This window comes from Nicotiana attenuata, unplaced genomic scaffold (assembly GCF_001879085.1).
Source record: "Nicotiana attenuata strain UT unplaced genomic scaffold, NIATTr2, whole genome shotgun sequence".
In the NCBI taxonomy this organism is placed as follows: Eukaryota; Viridiplantae; Streptophyta; class Magnoliopsida; order Solanales; family Solanaceae; genus Nicotiana; species Nicotiana attenuata.
This window is the reverse complement of record NW_017673636.1, coordinates 85116-103784: the sequence shown is the minus strand read 5'-3', so window position 1 is coordinate 103784 and position 18669 is coordinate 85116. Positions and strand designations below refer to the sequence as shown.

General features: G+C 31.9%; 2 protein-coding genes across 2 annotated transcripts; one reads left to right on the top strand and one right to left on the bottom strand.

Moving 5' to 3' along the window:
- Positions 1 to 967: 967 nt before the first annotated feature.
- Positions 968 to 6412, top strand: LOC109216922 (purple acid phosphatase 8-like). Its single transcript, XM_019381146.1, has 7 exons — positions 968 to 1345; positions 3187 to 3343; positions 3783 to 3890; positions 4134 to 4261; positions 5542 to 5670; positions 5785 to 5852; positions 5941 to 6412. Exons 1-7 carry the CDS (start codon positions 1142 to 1144, stop codon positions 6155 to 6157), a joined length of 1011 nt encoding a protein of 336 aa, XP_019236691.1. The 5' UTR covers positions 968 to 1141; the 3' UTR covers positions 6158 to 6412.
- A 1834-nt stretch (positions 6413 to 8246) lies between these two features.
- LOC109216919 (purple acid phosphatase 3-like) lies at positions 8247 to 15288 on the bottom strand. The gene is made up of 7 exons (XM_019381143.1): positions 14947 to 15288; positions 11384 to 11540; positions 10007 to 10114; positions 9791 to 9918; positions 9244 to 9372; positions 8805 to 8872; positions 8247 to 8697 (listed from the first exon to the last, which is right to left on the bottom strand). Exons 1-7 carry the CDS (start codon positions 15136 to 15138, stop codon positions 8484 to 8486), a joined length of 996 nt encoding a protein of 331 aa, XP_019236688.1. The 5' UTR covers positions 15139 to 15288; the 3' UTR covers positions 8247 to 8483.
- Positions 15289 to 18669: the final 3381 nt, after the last annotated feature.

The window sequence follows — 18669 nt, the reverse complement described above, 5'->3', positions numbered from 1 at the left end:
GAATGTCAACACCACGAACAATTTCTCCTTGTTGAGAATACCGAGTTACCTTCTAAAATTTGAATGAGACAGTCATGGATCCCAAATTGATAAAAATAGTAAGCATAAACGTGATGTAGCTAGCTCGGAATTTTTTGCGAACCACTGGGATCGAATGAAATTAGTTTCGAAGAATCTTAAAGGCATTTATTACGACGTGCCCAAGTTCTTTTTCTTCATTTTCTAGGATCTCCCACTCCTTTTCAATGAAGTCAAGTATTAGGAGAATTGTTTTTCCTTTTTCCTCTTCCAAAAATTATATTATTTATTAATGAAGCACTCCATTAGTTGTTTTTCTAATGGCACGCCGAGACTTTTATTATTTATTCACCAACTCCAACCCCCAGTCATGTAAAATGAGGATTAAAAAACGAGTAAATGTGTCAGGGTTCAAATATCTATTATATTGTACTTGAAATTGAAATATAAATTAATTGAATAACGGCCTAACTTAGAAAATAAAAATACTCCTATCAACTTGGCCACACGAAACTTCCAACTAATTGTTCACATGAAAGTACGTGTGAAACATTTAATTATTGTTGAGAGTTGTTCAAAAGTGTGCTTCCTTTTGGAAACAATATACTTTTAAGCTTTTCTAATTTTGGCTTAATATATTGACCACTAACTCTTAAGTAAATTCCCAGTATTTTGCCACTAAGAATTATGATAGGATGAATGAGATCCCTTCACCTTTAACAAAAAGTTCCGATCGAATCTGGAAAATGGAGAATTAATAATAAGATTCTCCTTAAATGGATTTTACACGGCCCTAAAGATTAGTTGGTCAATGAATTTCGAGTACCAATTTGTTAAAAAATGTATATCATGTGAGATATACGTATAAGCAAGGATTTGAATAAAATAAAAGGCACGATACATTGGCTTTAAACATAGATATAAGGCTGTCACATCATTGCAATTTCTTACTCATATTCCTTTCCAAATAGCATGTTGTACACAAAGAATTTTTTTGGATATTCCATTAATATACTCTTCATTCATAAAACCATTTCCCCTTACGAAAGCAAACCAAATAAAGAGGCCAATATTGTGTGATAAATATTCCCTCCAAATTAAAGTCTTTCATTTTTCATATCAAATGAGAGCTTTTTTTTTTCTCAAGAAAACTATGCATTTTCAGTATCTAATTTTCTTGGCTAGTTTTGGAGTGTATGTTCTTCTTTGTGCTGCTGAATTTCCATATTTGAAGCAATCTGTAAAAGCTGATGGCTCACTTAGTTTTTTGGTGGTTGGAGATTGGGGGAGGAAAGGGCTCTATAATCAATCCGACGTCGCCTTTCAGGTTCTTCTCTTCTTTCTCCGCTAGGATTTGAACCTGAAATCTCATTATTTTCTTTTCATATATATGAGTTGTTGTTGTTGTTCTTCTTCTTTAATATATGGTTAGTTAAAAAAAACATGATTGTCTTCTTCAAGTTTTAATTCCTCTGATCATAATACTTATACCAGTTACGTCCCTTGGTGTTTTTTCTTTTAAAAATTTATAAAGTTTCTGGTTTTATAGAATTCTTTAAATGTTGAAAATTGGTGATTAATAAAAAGTTATTGTGAGAACGTAAAAAAAAAAAAAACCACTTCTTGAGTTCTTTTCTATTGTTTTCGCGTTTTATATAAGTCTGTTGAAAGTTGGTGTTTGATAAATACTTGATTAACCCTGACAGTGATATTATTGTAAGATATAGGGAGAAAGAAAATTTTGTATTTTTGTTATTAAGTTTGGCATTAAATGATAAGACATTTCAATAGGTATAGGAGGGAGAGGCAATAAATCTATTGCTACCAATGCAATATAATAGGCTGTTAATATAATTTTGAATCTACGTTTCATTATATCTTTTTTTTTTTGACATTTAAATATGCATGTGAGGCATCAATTTAAAAATTAAATTTTTGCATCTTAATAATAATAATGCCGTAGTTAATTAAATAAACTTCTTACTGACCTTTGAACACCTACTTCTCTTCTGATTATTTAATTAGGGGTAGGGTGGGAGAAAGGAAGAGTTGTGGGGGATTCAAAGCAATATGAATTTTTGCATATATATTATTACCTCTTTTTTCCCCATTATTTCTCACCTAGTGTCCGATCCTTTTATTGGAGTTCGATTAAATATAAAATCGCACCCGAGGTCATATATTGAGGGATAAAACTCTGCCTAACAAAAATGAAGATCACTCAACCACAATCCATATATATATATATATATATATATATATATATATATATGTTATTAGAGTGTAAGAGACAAGTTTTTTTTCTTCACGCAAATAAAAAAGAAATAATTCTGTGGAGATACCAGATTGATCTTATTTGATGATGGAGTTAAAGGGAAAAGGCATATTCCTTCCAAAAGTCATTCTTTCAAAAAATTCATTACTTTAAGCAACACAAAAATTCTTTTTACTCCTCTGTATCCCATTTTAAACTCGATTTCTCTTACGTTTTAAACACCCTTTTAAGTTTTTAACGTTATATCCATATTTGTACTGTTTTATTGGGGTACGTAATTAAAAGCAAAGGAGAAGAATGCCATACATATGTTTGGATTGAAATTAAGCAGAATAATAGTACTAAAAATAGCTAGAATTTGATTGACCTATCCAGTTAAAGTTAGTTGTAAACTGGGGCGGATCTACAATGGCACATACAAGTTCAGGTGCACAAGTACGTGTTCACGTGAACTCAGTAACTTTTGTCCAAACAGTGTAAATGTGTTTCAAATATTCACTAAGTATCTATAAATGTTTGAATATGAACCCAGTTACTACTAAAAATTTACTCAAGGTCGTTGCAGGAACCCATAAACATTAAATCCTTGATCCGCCTCTGTATATGCAAGTAACTTTTGCTCAAATACTATATATGTATTAACGTGAGGTTATTGTAGGAACATATAAACTTTAAATCGCGGATCCACCTATTATTGTAAAAGTACTTTTCCTTAAAAGCAAAACATTACATAAACAAACATGCTTATCGAGAACTTGGTGTGGCTATAATTTGAATATTGGTAGAACTTGAATATTAAACTTTTGTGTTTTTGATTTGTGACACATTATTATGTAATAATAATCGTTTAAGTTTTTTTGTTGTTGTTTGTTTTTGGTTTATTAAATGTGTAGATGGGAAAGATAGGAGAGAAGCTAAATATTGATTTTGTAATATCAACTGGTGACAATTTCTACGACGATGGGCTCAAAGATATAGATGATCCTGCATTTTATGATTCATTCGTCAATATTTATACAGCTCCTAGCTTGAAAAAGACGTGGTACAATGGTAAATCTTTTATGCAAATTTTTCATCATCATTATTGTACTTACTACTTAGAGGCGGATTCATGAGTTAGTAGTTTATTGGTTCTTATAAGCGGCTGCAACAATCTTAAATTAATATAAAATAATAATTAGTTCAGAAATAAATATCGCTTATAAATTTGTAGTGAATTCATTAATACATATATATGATTTGAACAAAAACTACCCATAAATGACACTCTAGATCTACCCCTGAGCCCTGATTGTAGTTTATTATGATTACAAGCCTTTGAAAAGTTACGGGGACGTATAAACAAGATTATGTAAACGCGTAATTCCATGTGATTAATCATAAAGAACATAAAACTAAATTAACGTGTAATATATTGCATGAAACTGAATATCCAAAAAATCGTTTTGTATAATTAAGTTCCTATTTTTTTTTTTTTTTGTTGTGGCAGTGTTGGGAAACCATGACTACAGGGGTGATGTAGAGGCGCAATTAAGTCCAGTTCTTAGAGAAAAGGACGAAAGATGGTTTTGTTTGAGATCTTATGTTCTTGATGCAGGTAAAAATAAGAATATTTGACTACAATTTTTATTTTCAAAAAAGAATCGTCGTCTCTCGAAAATTAAATATTTTAACTCTCGTACTCTGAGATTTAGGGGTTTTTAACATTATAAAGGTGCAAAATCCATTGTTTTTCATTCTCTTTTTTCAAATAAGATAAGAAAAAGATTAACACTAAAGAGAGGTGCATATTCTTAAAAGCAAATATTGATATTCTTGTCCTTATTTTTTGGTGAGGCAGAAATTGTGGAATTTTTCTTCATAGACACTACCCCCTTTGTTGACGACTATTTTACACACCCAAAAGATCACACTTATGACTGGAAAGGTGTCTTGCCAAGGGACAAATACTTCAACGATCTCTTAAAGGTAATAATGTTGAGTTTAAGTTTGTTGCACCGACAATTTTAGATAATTATAAGTAATTTTTTTGATAAATACAAGTTAATATTTGATAAAAATAAAAACCAACTTGCTATCGTAAGTTATAATTCATTGATCGTATAAAAAATTATTAGTGTATATAACTTAAATTATAATAATAATTATTATTGTATCTCACATTATTAGATCTAGACTGTCAATATGGGCTGGCCCGGCCCAGCCTCGCCCAGCCTATGCCGGCTTTGACGTTTGACCGGCTGGGTTGGGCTGGCCCACTATATTGGTGGGCTTTAAAATGGTCAGACCAACCCAGTCCTACATGGGCCACGGGCCCCACGGGGTGACCCACCATTTTTAAAGTTATATATATATATAGGGGTGACCCACCATTTTTAAAGTTTTATATATATATATATATATATATATATATATATATATATATATATATATATATATATATATAAAGCTTTTGCAAAACTTAATTACTTTTGATATTGTTCTAATAGATTGTTATAAAACACAAAAGATGAGGACAATATTTCATTCATTAAAAGTCACTTCTCAAAATAAACTACACTTAAAAATATCTTCAAGGTGCTCATGGAATATCCAACACCAACAAATCATCTTTTTCAAGCACATTTGAATCCTTTTGTAAAACAAAAATGTCTTAATATCTTTATTTTCATCTAAATCTATAGTTATGTGCAAAGTTAATTAGTTAAACATTAAGAAATAACTGAAATTTAAGAACAAAAAATATTACAAGTTTGAGATTGGACTAGTCTTCTTGTTATTTTTAGTTCCCTATATTTTTAATTAAATACGTTTATTAAGCCCACGGGCCGGCACAATCCAGCATCGGTCAAGCCTCATGGGCCACGGGCTCACTTGGGCAGGGCTTAAAAACCTCGTTATAAATGGGCTTCAAAAATCTTAGCCCAACCCTATTAAATCACGGCTGGGCTAGGCTGAGTCGGCCTAACGGGCCAGGCCCATATTTACGGCTCTAATTAGATCATTACATATTGGTCCATTTCAACTTTTGACCTATGAGTTAATAAGAGTCGTGATATCTTCACAATTTTAAAACAACAAAAAATTAAGAGGAAAACATAGATCAAAACATATAATCCGAGGACTTTTGGTGCCATGTAAAATGGTTATATATATAATACTTTATAGAATTAATATATTGAGAACCCTTTTTCTTTAATTTCTCTAAACCCTTTTTTCTTATTTCTCATTTGGTGTTTTCAAAATAGGATTTGGATTTGGCATTAAGTAGGTCTACTGCAAAATGGAAGATGGTGATTGGTCACCATACGATTAAAAGTGCTGGACATCATGGTATTATTACAGAGCTTGCTGAACAATTAACTCCAGTACTTCAGGTAATTTATTAATTACTACACATATATTAGTTTTGAGAGTTAAATATGAGCTGATCTTCAAAAAAAAATTTGGATTTATAATTTTTGGTAACTTTATCCAATTATTTCATTTAGGAACATAATGTTGATTTTTACATTAATGGACATGATCACTGCTTGGAACGCATTGGAAGCATAGACAGGTAACCAGACGTCAAGTATACATGTTGTATCTTTACATACACTATTATTACGTAATCATAATTAATTATGGGTTAATTATTTGTTTAGCAACTTAGAATTTTTAACAAGCGGAGGCGGATCCAAAGCATGGAGGGGCGATATTAAATGGTGGAATCCGGCAGAATTGAAATTTTATTATGATGGACAAGGATTTGTTTCAGTGGAATTGAACAAATTAGAAGCTGAGTTTGTATATTACGATGTTTTTGGAAATGTCTTACACAAATTCAAAGTGTCAAAGGACTCTTATTTAGATAGTCAATAGTTAGGGGTAAATGTTACATAAGAGCACGATGAATATCGATATTAAAGTGTATTTTAGTGTTATTGATTGTTTTCTATGTAATCTGATAGAGATAGGAATGATTATTGTGTACAATATTGTTTAATCAAAAAGTGACATTTCAGTCAAAGCTTATTTTAGAAGAACTCGGGTTACTGATAATCAAATAGAAATAAGAATAATGGATGTAAATAAAGGATGAATAGAAAGCGAAGTAAATCAGTATATTCAATAGTCTTTTTCTGTCCTTACAAATGATCAGTCTTCTCCTTTTTATAGCTATTTTTAAGATATACGTTTTGCCTTTGTCATAATAAGGCCATTATAGACAATTAAAGGCATCTAATGCTACGTTATAAATGATAATCATTGTAATTCAATACAGATTCTATAACGTTTCCAGTAATTAATGTCTATTAAATACTGTATCCGTACTCTCTTTTGCTATCAAGTTCATTCTCTTTAACTGTTGAACTTAAATAGGTACGAGCGCCGAGTCTTTTGAATCTCTGCTCGTGTCTCTGCTCGCGTCTCTGCTCGTGTCTCTGCTCGTATCTGTTGCAACTCGTGCCTCTTTGCTGATCATCATTCTTTGACCAGTCTACGTGTCATGACATGTCATCTTTCAATCACTTCAATATATATAAACTCAATTTTTCCCAATACAAATATGTTTCTTGTCTTGTCTACTTGCATGTATTATTATTTTTTAACGTCTCTAATTCAAACTGAACATAAAATATTAGATTCATTCGGCTCCTTTACAAAGATGAGTTAATTTATACATGTAAGTAGGGGTGATCGTCGATCGGTACGGTATTTAGACATTTCGGTTCGGTATTTTCGGTATTCGATTTCTTAAAATGTAATACCAATACCGTACCTAATTAAATTCGGTACAGTTCGGTTTTTCTCCATTCGGTTTCGGTTTATTCGGTTTGGTAATTTCGGTTTATTCGGTTTGAATACTAACTAGTGCATAGAGTCATAGACTGAATATTTTAAACTAAAGTACTCAAAAGTACAAAACTAAAAATATTTGTTGACAAAAGTTTTGTCCAAAACTAGCAAATATCAACCCAGAGAGAAAAACTGACATAAAAGAATAAATTTGATCATTAGAAATGTCGTGTTACTTGCTTAGAGTTAACTCATGAACTTAGAGAATGAAGGAAAGTAAAATCTTAGATTTTCATATTTATGTTATAATTAGTAATATATGTATTGTGTAATATAATATATATTTCGGTACGGTATCGGTATTTCGGTATTTTTAAAGTACCAAATACCAATATTTTTTAAAACCTAAACCAAATACCATACCGAGTACCAAATATCGAATACCAAATACCAAAATTTTTCGGTTTTGGTACGGTAATTCGGTATTTACCAAATTATGCACAGCCCTACATCTAAGATGTGAACAAAATTCGAAAATTCTAACAATAACATCTATGTTAGCTTTTGGTTTGAACACAGATAAAACGATGGTTGTGTTGTGAACCCAGTCAGTGGCACATCTCCTATTTCCTAGAGAACGACTGAACAGTTGCGAGCCGCTAGTTTTCTGGAGAACGGTGGGAGAGGCTAGGCGAGACTTAAAGACTGTAGCGAACAACCATTTGGTAAGAGGTTTTTCTAAAAAACAAAAAACCGAAAGGTGGTAGACCGACGTTGAACGCTTCAACTTGGCCACTGAAGAAGGCGAAGGCTGGGCGAAAGACTAGGTGAACTTACTGCGCCATGCCATGGTTTAAGCTTTAGGATCCATACACGAAACTCTATGGAGTAAATTCATTGATAAATTTAATTTATATGCTGATAGTGGTTGGTGAGGAGGTGATGGTGGTGGAAGAAGAATTGCAAGAGAGGGGGGTGGGGTGGGGTGGGGTGGGGGGGAGGTAGAATGGGTCGGGATCATGGTGAGGTGGCGTGCCAGATGATGTCCACCTCACAAAAATATTAATTTTGTGTGAGATTGGACGTCCATCTTAGATATAGCCCTAATAGAGGAGACGTATATTTGATGAACTGCTTGAATAACGACGGGAGTATTTCTGCGAAAAGTATATTGTATTAAATTAATCATTTCCACAAAGTAGAAGAGCAAATTTGGTCATTTTACCATGAATATGGCAATATAAGGTAGTAGCAGCAGTACATCCGCCTATGAAATGGGACAACTAGAGGGAAATGAATTATAGACAAGAAGCTGCACTAGTTTTCAATTACATCAATAGTATGGAGATTTAGCTGCTAAGAAGAAGCAAATTAAATCCATCAATTTTTTTCTTCTTTTTGGAGCTATTTACATAATGGAAAATAGGGGTTTTAAGGCACTCCATTTATGCAAAAGGTTGCCAAAAATGTCAAAGAATTGGATTCCAACTTCTGTTTGAGTAATTTGCATTGCCATAAAGCCTTGTCCATCATAATAGAACTTCATTTCCTTTGGGTTCCACCAATTGATGTCACCCCTCCATGCTTTTGACCCCCCACCACTTGTCAAAAATTGAAGTGGACTGCAAAAAAAAAAAAAAAATTGTTTTAAAAATTTTGACCCCCTTTTTTTATTTTTTTGAATTAAATTAAAGTCCAATTTTTTGTTTTAATTGTGTTTAATATTTACCTGTCTGAACTGCTTATATGCTCTAAGCAGTGATCATGTCCATTTATGTAGAAGTCAACATCATTTGCCTGAAAAATGAAGGAAAAAGAAAAAGAGAAGAAATAAGTACTTAGGAAACAATATTATTGTTTCAATTTATTAAAAAGTCAACATTGTTTGCCTGCAAATATCACTTGTATTTTATTTTCAAAAATAAAGATCTCCGGAAATTTAATTTGATATAAAAACTACAAGAATTTGTACTTGATGAAAAATATCAAAATTCTTTAGAGAAATTTATATTTAGCCACTTCCAAGAAATATAGCCGACAAAATGTATATCTTTTTGTATATATGGGTATTATATACCAAAAATATACATTTTTTGTATACTCTTTGGCTAGAAAATAAAAATAATTTCGACTGAACGATCAATTTTGTATTTTGCCCGATTCTTTACCTGCAAGACAGGGAGTAACTGGATTTCAAGCTCCTTGGTGTTACCGTGGTGACCAGCACTTTGGATTGTATGGTGACCAACAACAATCTTCCATTTTGCACTTGATTCCCTTAATGCAAAGTCCAAGTCCTAATTTGGTCAAAATTTAAAACGCAGTTAATAATACTTAGTGGGCGTTTGGACATAAGAATGGTAAAATTTAGAAAAACGTAAAAAAAAAAAAAAAAAATTAAGTTGAAATGGTATTTAAAAATTAGAGTTGTGTTTGGATATGAATATAATTTTGGGCTATTTTTGAATTTTTTGTGAGTGATCTAAAGAAAAAATTTTGAAAAATAATTTTTTGGAGTTTTTTAAATTTTCGAAACATTCAGATTTTCAAGTTAAAATTGAAGATTTCATGGCTACTGAATTCGAAAAAAAAAAATCAGAAAAAAGTGATTTTTTTTTTTGCCTAACGAGCCCTTAGGTTTGTGTTTTCTAAGCCGTCAAACATCTTGAAACAAATTCAGTTTACAAAAACGGCTAATACATAATTTAACTTTACCTTCAAAATATTGTCAAGATAATCTTGTCGAGGCAAAATGTCTCTCCAGTCATAAGTATGATCTTTAGGATTTGTGAAATACATATCTTGGAAAGGAGTTGTATCTATAAAGAAAAATTCTGCCACATCTGCTCAAGCCAGGGAAGGAGATAAAATGTTTAAATATTAGTGAAATTTAAAATTTCCTAATTAAGCTTAACTTAAACAAGTTGTTACCTGTATTAACAATATAAGACCTTAAACATATCCACCTGCTATCCTTTTGCTTAAGGATGGGACTTAATTGTGCTAAAGCATCACCTCTGTAGTCATGGTTCCCTAAAACTGCAATAAAAATATAAGCAAATAAAATTTTCAAAATGGCCCAAATAGTTTTTAAAAAATATTTTTTTCTGGAACATAAACATATGTCTTCACATGCATCATTATCACTAGTTAATAAAAATTAAAATTGATTTTATATAAATATTGTATGCGAATAAGTATTTATCCATGAATTTCACCAGTATTGTGCCTCATATTTTCCTGATAAATTACCTTACCATTTTAACAACGCATTAAATAATCGTACCATTAGTTGTTGGAATTATACAGTGGTCCAAAATAGTACTTAGCTGATGCCCAATTAATTTTTGAAAAATGATAGCCACAAATGCATGCATAAAATCAAACGTGGGAAGTACATATATCCACATGCTATTGTTAGTGGGCATTTGGATATAAGAATTGTAAAATTTCGAAAAAAAGTGAAAAAGATTTAAACTGAAAATAATATTTGAAAATTAAAATAGTGTTTGGACATGAATACAATTTGGAGTTATTTTTTAATTTTTGTGAGTGATTTAAAGTGAAAATTTTGAAAAAAACCTTTTTGGAGTTTTTCAACTTTCCAAAAAATTCTGAAATTCAACTTTGAGCCCGTTTGGCTTTGCTGATTTAGAGTAACTGATAAGTATTAGGTGCTAAAAAGCACTTTTAAGTGCTGAAGTTGATTTAAAAAATAAGCAGTTACGTGTTTGGATAAAAGTGCTGAAATTAATAATATGCAGCTAAAGAAATGGGTATACCAAGTGTTTTGTTTTAAAAAGAAGTATTTTAGGGATCGAATAGTAAATATTTTGGTCAAACTTAAACTGCTTATAAGCTGAAATTTGATGAGTTGGGGGAGACCAATTTATGACTTTTGGCTTATTTTTGGCTTATAAGCACTTAACTTATAAGCACTTTTAATTTTACCAAACGCGTAGATAAGCCAAAAAGTGCTTATAAGCCAGTTTGACCAGCTTATAAGCTTAGCCAAACACCCTCTTTAAATGAAATTTGAAATTTTTCATGGACAAACACTGATTCCGAAAAAAGTAAAAGAATTTCCAAAAAAGTAAAAAATTTCTTATGGCCAAACGGACCCTTATATATATTATGTGTGTGTGAATTTACTTAAAGTTGCAAGAAATAATTAAATATTATATTAGAATCTGAAACGTTGAACTCATCAAATTTAAAACTTGAATACGTCCCTACTTTTTATTACTCTAATATATTTGTACGTATATATTTTATACTGGTTAAAAGGGGAAAAAGAAAGAAACTCACCATTGTACCACTTTTTCTGTAAGCTCGGAGCAGTGTAAACATTGGTAAATGACTCCTCAAAAGCTGAATCATCTAAACCAGTCAATCCATTATCATAGAAATTGTCGCCAGTTGATACAACAAAATCAATGTTTAATCTCTCTCCAATTATTCCCATCTACATAAAATTCGAGATAAAGAAACAATACTTTAGGAAATATAGAATGGAGAAAAATTATATTTTACCATTTATCTATTCATCTTTGAAAGTATTGGTAGGCGTATATTTTACTTCCTCTGCAAATATCTGCATATCATGATCTTATTGATTTGGTTTGGTTTTGATTTTGAATTTTAAAAACCGATCAAATTTGGTTTGGTTTTGGTTTTAATCAGGAAAAAACCGAAAAAAATCGAACCAAACCGACTATAGGAGTAGTTATTTCAAATTTATTATTACACCTATATATATATATATGTATATTTTTATACAAAGTTTCAAAAATTTTATGGTAAATATTAATAGTTTGCACTTTTAGTATAGTTCTTTACCTTTACATTCTAGTTTGATTGGTAGTTTTCTTTTGTTAAATGTAAGAATCCATTTCGTGTTAAAAATAATATATTTTTAGTTGAGTCCTTAAATTATTCATCACTATTTGATTCAATTATCATCAATATATCTTGGTAAATAATAGATTTCTCAAAGGGCAATTGATTTGATAGTGTTACATTGAAAATGTGGTCGCCGAAATATGTGTTTGGTAGTGTATGTTCTATATTTAAGAAAAAACCGACAAATAACCGAAAAAACCGAAAAACCCAAGAAACCCGACATAAACCGAATCGAGAAAAAATCGAATTGGTTTGGTTTGGTTCTAATATTTGAAAAACCGACTTACTTAATTTGGTTTCTTTTTAGGAAAAAACCGATCCAAACCGAACCATGAACACCCCTAATTGGGGGTTTCAAAGTTAATTTTTAATTAAATCATACTTTAAAAGTGGAAGGTTAATATTTGTAGTGATTAGTGACAAATTATGCCTTTTAAAATAGTAAGACAGCATCAATGAAAGATATGAAGCCACGTTGTCATATTTAAGTGAACCGACAAAAAGAAAAATAAAGCAGAAATACACAATAATTATTAGCTGGGTGTCAATATATGAATGGATTAAATAAAACAGAAAAAGAAAATGGGACCTCAAGAAGTAAAGATATTACTCATATAGCTTAATGTTCTGTCAATTTCATGTATAACGTGATAAAAACCATAGAGGTTAGGAGGCATTAATCAAATGTCTTTATTGAAGAAATAATACAAAGAGAAACAAAATGAAGTTGAACGATAAGCAACAAGAAAAAGAAGCTGAGTTGATTAGTGTCGAAGTATGATTATGACTCTTTCATTAGTGAGATAATGTCAGATAATCGACAATTTTGAGGACCCACATGCTTAATTAATTATGGTGACGGTGTCATTAGTTATTTGTCATCGAGGAATAGGATACACGTCATTGAGGAATAGGATTAGAAGAATTAAAGCTTATAGCATTCCTATAATAAGCTTAAATTAATATATAAAATAATAATTAAATTTATCGTCTATATTTATGAATATTTTTTAATATATATTTCCTTCTGTCCACTTTAATTAATTTTTTGGTCTTTTAGTGTGGTCTACAATTTTTGATTTTTTCCAGATATCAAGAAGGAATTAACTTTTTTTCCCAAAGTTATCCCTGGAGTATAGAGCATAGGAGTATTTATTGTATTTTTAATGAACAAATTAAGATTAATCTGGTCAATGTCATTGTTACTAATGCTAAAAAACAATATTTTAAAAGGCGGGGGCGAGAGGCGAGACGTTTTACCTCTGACGAGGCGAGACGTAAGCCCTGAGACATTGGGCGTGAGTCCCACGGATCTTTAAATTTTACAAATTTCAAGAAGTTTAAGATAGTACAAAATAAAAAATAATTATAAAAATTACATCAAAATCACAAAATTATAACAAATAATCTATTTAAAAAATTATAATTCGGCTATGAATAATATGAGAAGTATGACATATATCATAATATGTAAATTAGTTGCAACGTCGTTACAACTCAAACATCAAAAGTAATGAATTCGATATGAAATCTTATATGTATCTATTAAGGAGTAATAAATCTTGAAAGAATTTCAATACTATAATTTGATATTTTACTTAAATACTCCTTTTATTTAATATGATTTTTATTTGAAAGAGAATTTATGTATAAACATAATTCACAATTTAAAATTCTCTAGCATTTTCCCAAATTTCCAGTGACCGAGGCGTAAGTATCACGGAACTAAGTCTCACACATAAGCCCAGGGGCGTTTTACGAGTGCTCCGCCCTGGGGCGAGCCCCGGGCGAGTCCCAATTCTGCCTTTTAAAACAGAGCTAAAAAATAGATTCCTTAGTATACATAAAAATTAATTAAAGTAAATCGGAGGGAATATAAGATTTGGATAAAGTTATTGAGTTTCTGTGAACCATAAATTGTGATCTAAATCCATCACAGGTTATAGGATCATATTTGGAATCTGCAAGGTATCATTCTTTACGACCAAAGGCAATGAGAATTGAGAAGTGGGAAAAAGGCATTAAAAGAAACTTATAACTTTTGACTTCCACCACTTGTATTCTTTCAAATGGCTGACCATGGTTTCACTTATTAGCAACAAAAAAAAAACTTTTTTTATTAAGCCATTTCAAAGAAGAAAAAAGTGTTCTTGAGCCGAGGGTCTTTCGGAAATAGTCTTTTTACTCTTTCGGGGTAGGATAAGGTCTGCGTACACATTACTCTCTCCAAACCCCACTAATAAAATTTTACTGGGATGTTGTTGTTGTTCAAGAAGAAGAATATATTTGGTATTTGAAAATAATTTAATTTAAATTTTTATTATATTTAATAAAAGTTGTTTTTTGGTTAAACTGAAAATTTTATTTAACCAAGTGTAAATATATACAACCTCCCGCTCATTGGACTCTAGGTCGGGTCTCACAAAAATAACCTATGCTTCGTAACACTTAAGTTCCACAGCTCGAACTCAGACTATATGCTAACATGGATAACTATTTATCCTATCTAGTATTGCCCTCCATTTAGAGTGTCTTTCTCCCGTAATATGCAATTGTCTGACAAATTTTTCTCTCTCATTTAATTATTTTTTTATAGCCACGCAAATATTATGTGGCATATTTTAAAAATCTTATAATCACATAATTGTTATGACACATTTAAACTATAGTTTCAGAATTATTTTTTTTTTTTTAAGCTCCGTACTAAAACAAAGTATGTCATATAAATTAAGAAAAAGGGGGTAAAACATTCTTTTCTTCTTGCTACTCAGTATGACCTTAATTTTAAATTTTATAATCAGTTAAATGAGTTCACATGAATTAAAACGGAGGAAGTATAACTTATTTTACAAACATACACTCTTTCCTTTTTATAAATTTCAAAGTTGCATTCCAAGAAAATTATGGAAGGCAATTAAATTCAAATTAACTAACCCTTTGTTGTAAAGATTAAGTCTAATGTTAATTACCTGCTGAGCAACTTCAGTTTGGTTATAGGTTCCTTTCCGTCCCCAATCTCCGACGACCAAAATACTAAGGGAGCCGTCGGTTTTCGCCGGATGTTCCAACCGGTGAAGCTCAGCCGAGGCCTGAAGTAACAAGAAGAAGAAAGTAAAATAGTTGAGTTGAAGAATAAACATAAGCATTTTCATGGACGCCATTTGGAAGAATAATAGTGTTTAAACTTGTAACAAAAATGGAGAGATTTATATGGTCATATGATGAGTGTGGGTGGGGGTGGGGAAGAGTGGAGGAGATTTAGTGAGAGAGAAGAAAATAGGAAGTTTCCGTCCTGAAATGAGTTTGATAAATGTTCAGCTAAAGTTTAGAACAAAGGACAAACGCAGAATAGCCTAAATGGCACCTATACTTGTCCCACTTTGTCATACCGGTCCCCAAACTTCACTTATTTTCATCCAGACACTTTAACTTGATCAAAGCCTATTATTCAAACCCCTCTGACCGTTGACCAAGCATGTGGCAAAATAATGGTTGAGCTGGACAAAGTGAGTGTAATTCACGCGGATAATGAGCGTGAATATGAGCATTTTGAACCAGAAATAATTAAAATAAAAGAAAAAATCATTAAAATAAAAAAATATACAATAAGAAAAAAAAGAAAAAAGCAAACAGGTGGATCCAAATAACTGAAGCAAAGGGTGGATCCAAATAAGTAATCTGTTCTTCCCCATACCCAACTTTCTCTTTCTCCTTATTTTGATTTAATATCCAAAGCTATTTTCCCCATGGTCTCCGTTTTACGCCTCTGTACTTCTTTCCTATGGTCTGTGATGGACGACAGACATTTTTGGGAAGAAGTTGGTTTCTTTGGGGTAAATATGGTATGTTAAGAGCATTAGCTTCATTGAGGACTTCATATAATATTATCTCCTGTGAGTCATTCTCATTCAGATGCAGATCACTTTGGGGAGCTGGAACCATAGCTAAGAGGGATATAAGGTTATGGCTTTTGAAAAAGGAACAATTCTTTTATCTGAACCATTGTCGCAGAGTCAAGGATTGAAAAAAAAATCTCCTCAAACAAAGTGATTAAAACTTCAAGAAACTTGATGAAGCTGAATCAATTGTTATAATTTGAGTGACCCAGTAAGCCAAAACAAGTCAGCAAGAGTGAGCAGGGGGGAAGAGAAGAAATTAAGATGAATTTTTATACCAGCCCACAACTCCTATAGAAGCAAAAATGAAGAGAGTAAACGAAAAAGAGAAGAATAATTTGAAGAAAATGAGAAGTTGCAGAAGATGGTGGTGTTGTAAGCAGAGGCGTAGAAGAATGTTCAAGAAAGGCAAGGTGCTGAGCAGACAAACTCCCGCCGCCGACCCAAGTCGCCGCCTTCATCAGGGACTAAACCTAAGTGAGTTAGTGTAAAATAAGGGGAAAATTTGGGTTTGGGGGATTAATAATCATTACTAATTTTATTTTCCTATGTGGCCATAATAAATGACGTGGAGCCTACTTGGTTTAATTTCTTGACGTGGCATCCTACATGTATGAGATTGTGTTACACGCAATGACAGCGTCGTGTCATAAGCGTTTATTATATACGGTTTGAAGGAGTGTAAGTGTTCAATTGGCAAATTGTTAAGTTTGGGGACCGGCATGATAAAGTGGGACAAGTATAGGTGCCATTTAGGCTATTCTGCCAACGACAAAAGACATTAGATTTAATGATAAGGAACTCAATAATTTGGAATATAATAAGAGTTGTAGTTATGTATATCATAAATAGTTTCTTACATTATCAGGTCGCTCAAAGAATATTTATGTATAAAACTTCTTAAAATGTGTAATTTGTAATCTAAAAATAAGACAAATTAATTAACAAAATACGTAATAATGACGGATGCTTATGTATATAACTTAAACTCTAATAATAATACTACATGCGGTAACTCTTATACAACGAACCCCACTATCCTTTTTGAGACAGAGGGAGTACTGAGTAGTTCATAATACTTTGTTATATCCTTCTTCATGCATTTCAAATTATTTGACATATTTCAGCTTTCAGAAGTTGCGCGTAAAGTGACTCTAAAAATGAGCATGACAATTTATCCCAAAATTATTTGCTTATCCATTATGTCAAACAGACCCCTTAAAAATTCATTGTCTATTCTCGTAAACTCATGATTCCCCCTAATCATTTCTTCACTAAATTATTTTAGAACCTAAAACTAGATATCACATGGAATACATGTTCTTTTGTGTTTAAAAATGAAAAATGTCTTAGTGTAAAGATGAATAGCTCGAGTTTGATTGACAAATAGAAGACTCAATACACGATTGGATCTTGTATTTTGTGTTCTTTATTTTCTTTATTTTTGGGTTTGCCTCTTCCTCGACATAACAATTGTATCAAAGCCTTCGTTATTTATCCAGATTTTTACGGAATTGAGGCGAATATGAGCAAGATGATATGTTTAAATGGGAGCTATTATAATGCTTGGACAAGCAAGATGAAAGACTTGTTGTTCGTGAAGAAGATGCTTCTACCCGTTTTTGCAGCTCATAAACCCGAGAGTATATCTGATGAAGATTGGGATATCGAAAACCAGCAAGTATGTGGATATATACGACAATGGGTTGAAGATAATGTTCGCAATCATATTGTGAATGAGACACATGCGATATCGTTGTGGAAAAAGCATGAGACTCTTTATGCTTCAAAAACTGGGAACAATAAGTTGTTCCTACTAAAGCAATTGATGATCTTTAAATACAAGGAGGGCAGTTATATCCTTGATCATATAAATGATTTTTAGGGTGTCCTTGATCAGCTGTCTGGAATGGGAGTTAATTTTGATGATGAGATACAAGGACTTTGGCTTCTTAATACTCTCCCAGACTCTTGGGAAAACTCTTCGTGTTTCTTTGAAAAATTCAGCTCCCAAAGGTAAGGTAACTGATCAAGCCCAACTATGCCTTATAAAAAGGACAAAGTGGTCACTGCAAATATATTCCGTTAACAAGTCCGGAGTCGAATCCCACATGGAATTAACCTATCAATCACAGCTATTGGACTTACACAAATTCACGTATTCAATCTTCAGAAATATTTGAGTAACAGATTGAATGTTTACTAACTAAATATTATGTAATGACAATGCAATAATTAAGAACTAACTACGAACGGGTTGTAGACAAGAATAGGAATGATCTAAGGTTATGATTTCCCCTATTGTTGGAATCCTTTCCGCTATGTTTGCTATAAATTTGCCTAAGTCTTCTCTATCGATCATGAGCACTCTGACTGTCGTAACTCTCTCCCGAGTAATTACAATAATATACTAGACATATTCTCCCGAATTACGCTAGCTAGCTTTAAGTATAGCTCACTTAGATCGCACCCAAGGTTTCGTTATCCCTAATCCCACCTTTAAATCCTTCGTATTGATCCTTCATATACGTTAGGAGTGGTGTTGTTCAACAACTACCTAAATATGCACTCTCTCCCGAGTAATACATACTAAATAGGCACAGTCGATTGAGGGCCCTTCAATCAACAGCAATCATAATATAGTTGAACAAATAGAGAGAATACTATGGCAAATCTATATTAACATAACAAGAAAATCATCCTCCAATAGGTTCCATCAAAACCCTAGATAAGGAGTTTAGCTATGCATAATTGTTTTCACAATCATCACAATAGAATTCATCATCAATGATAAAA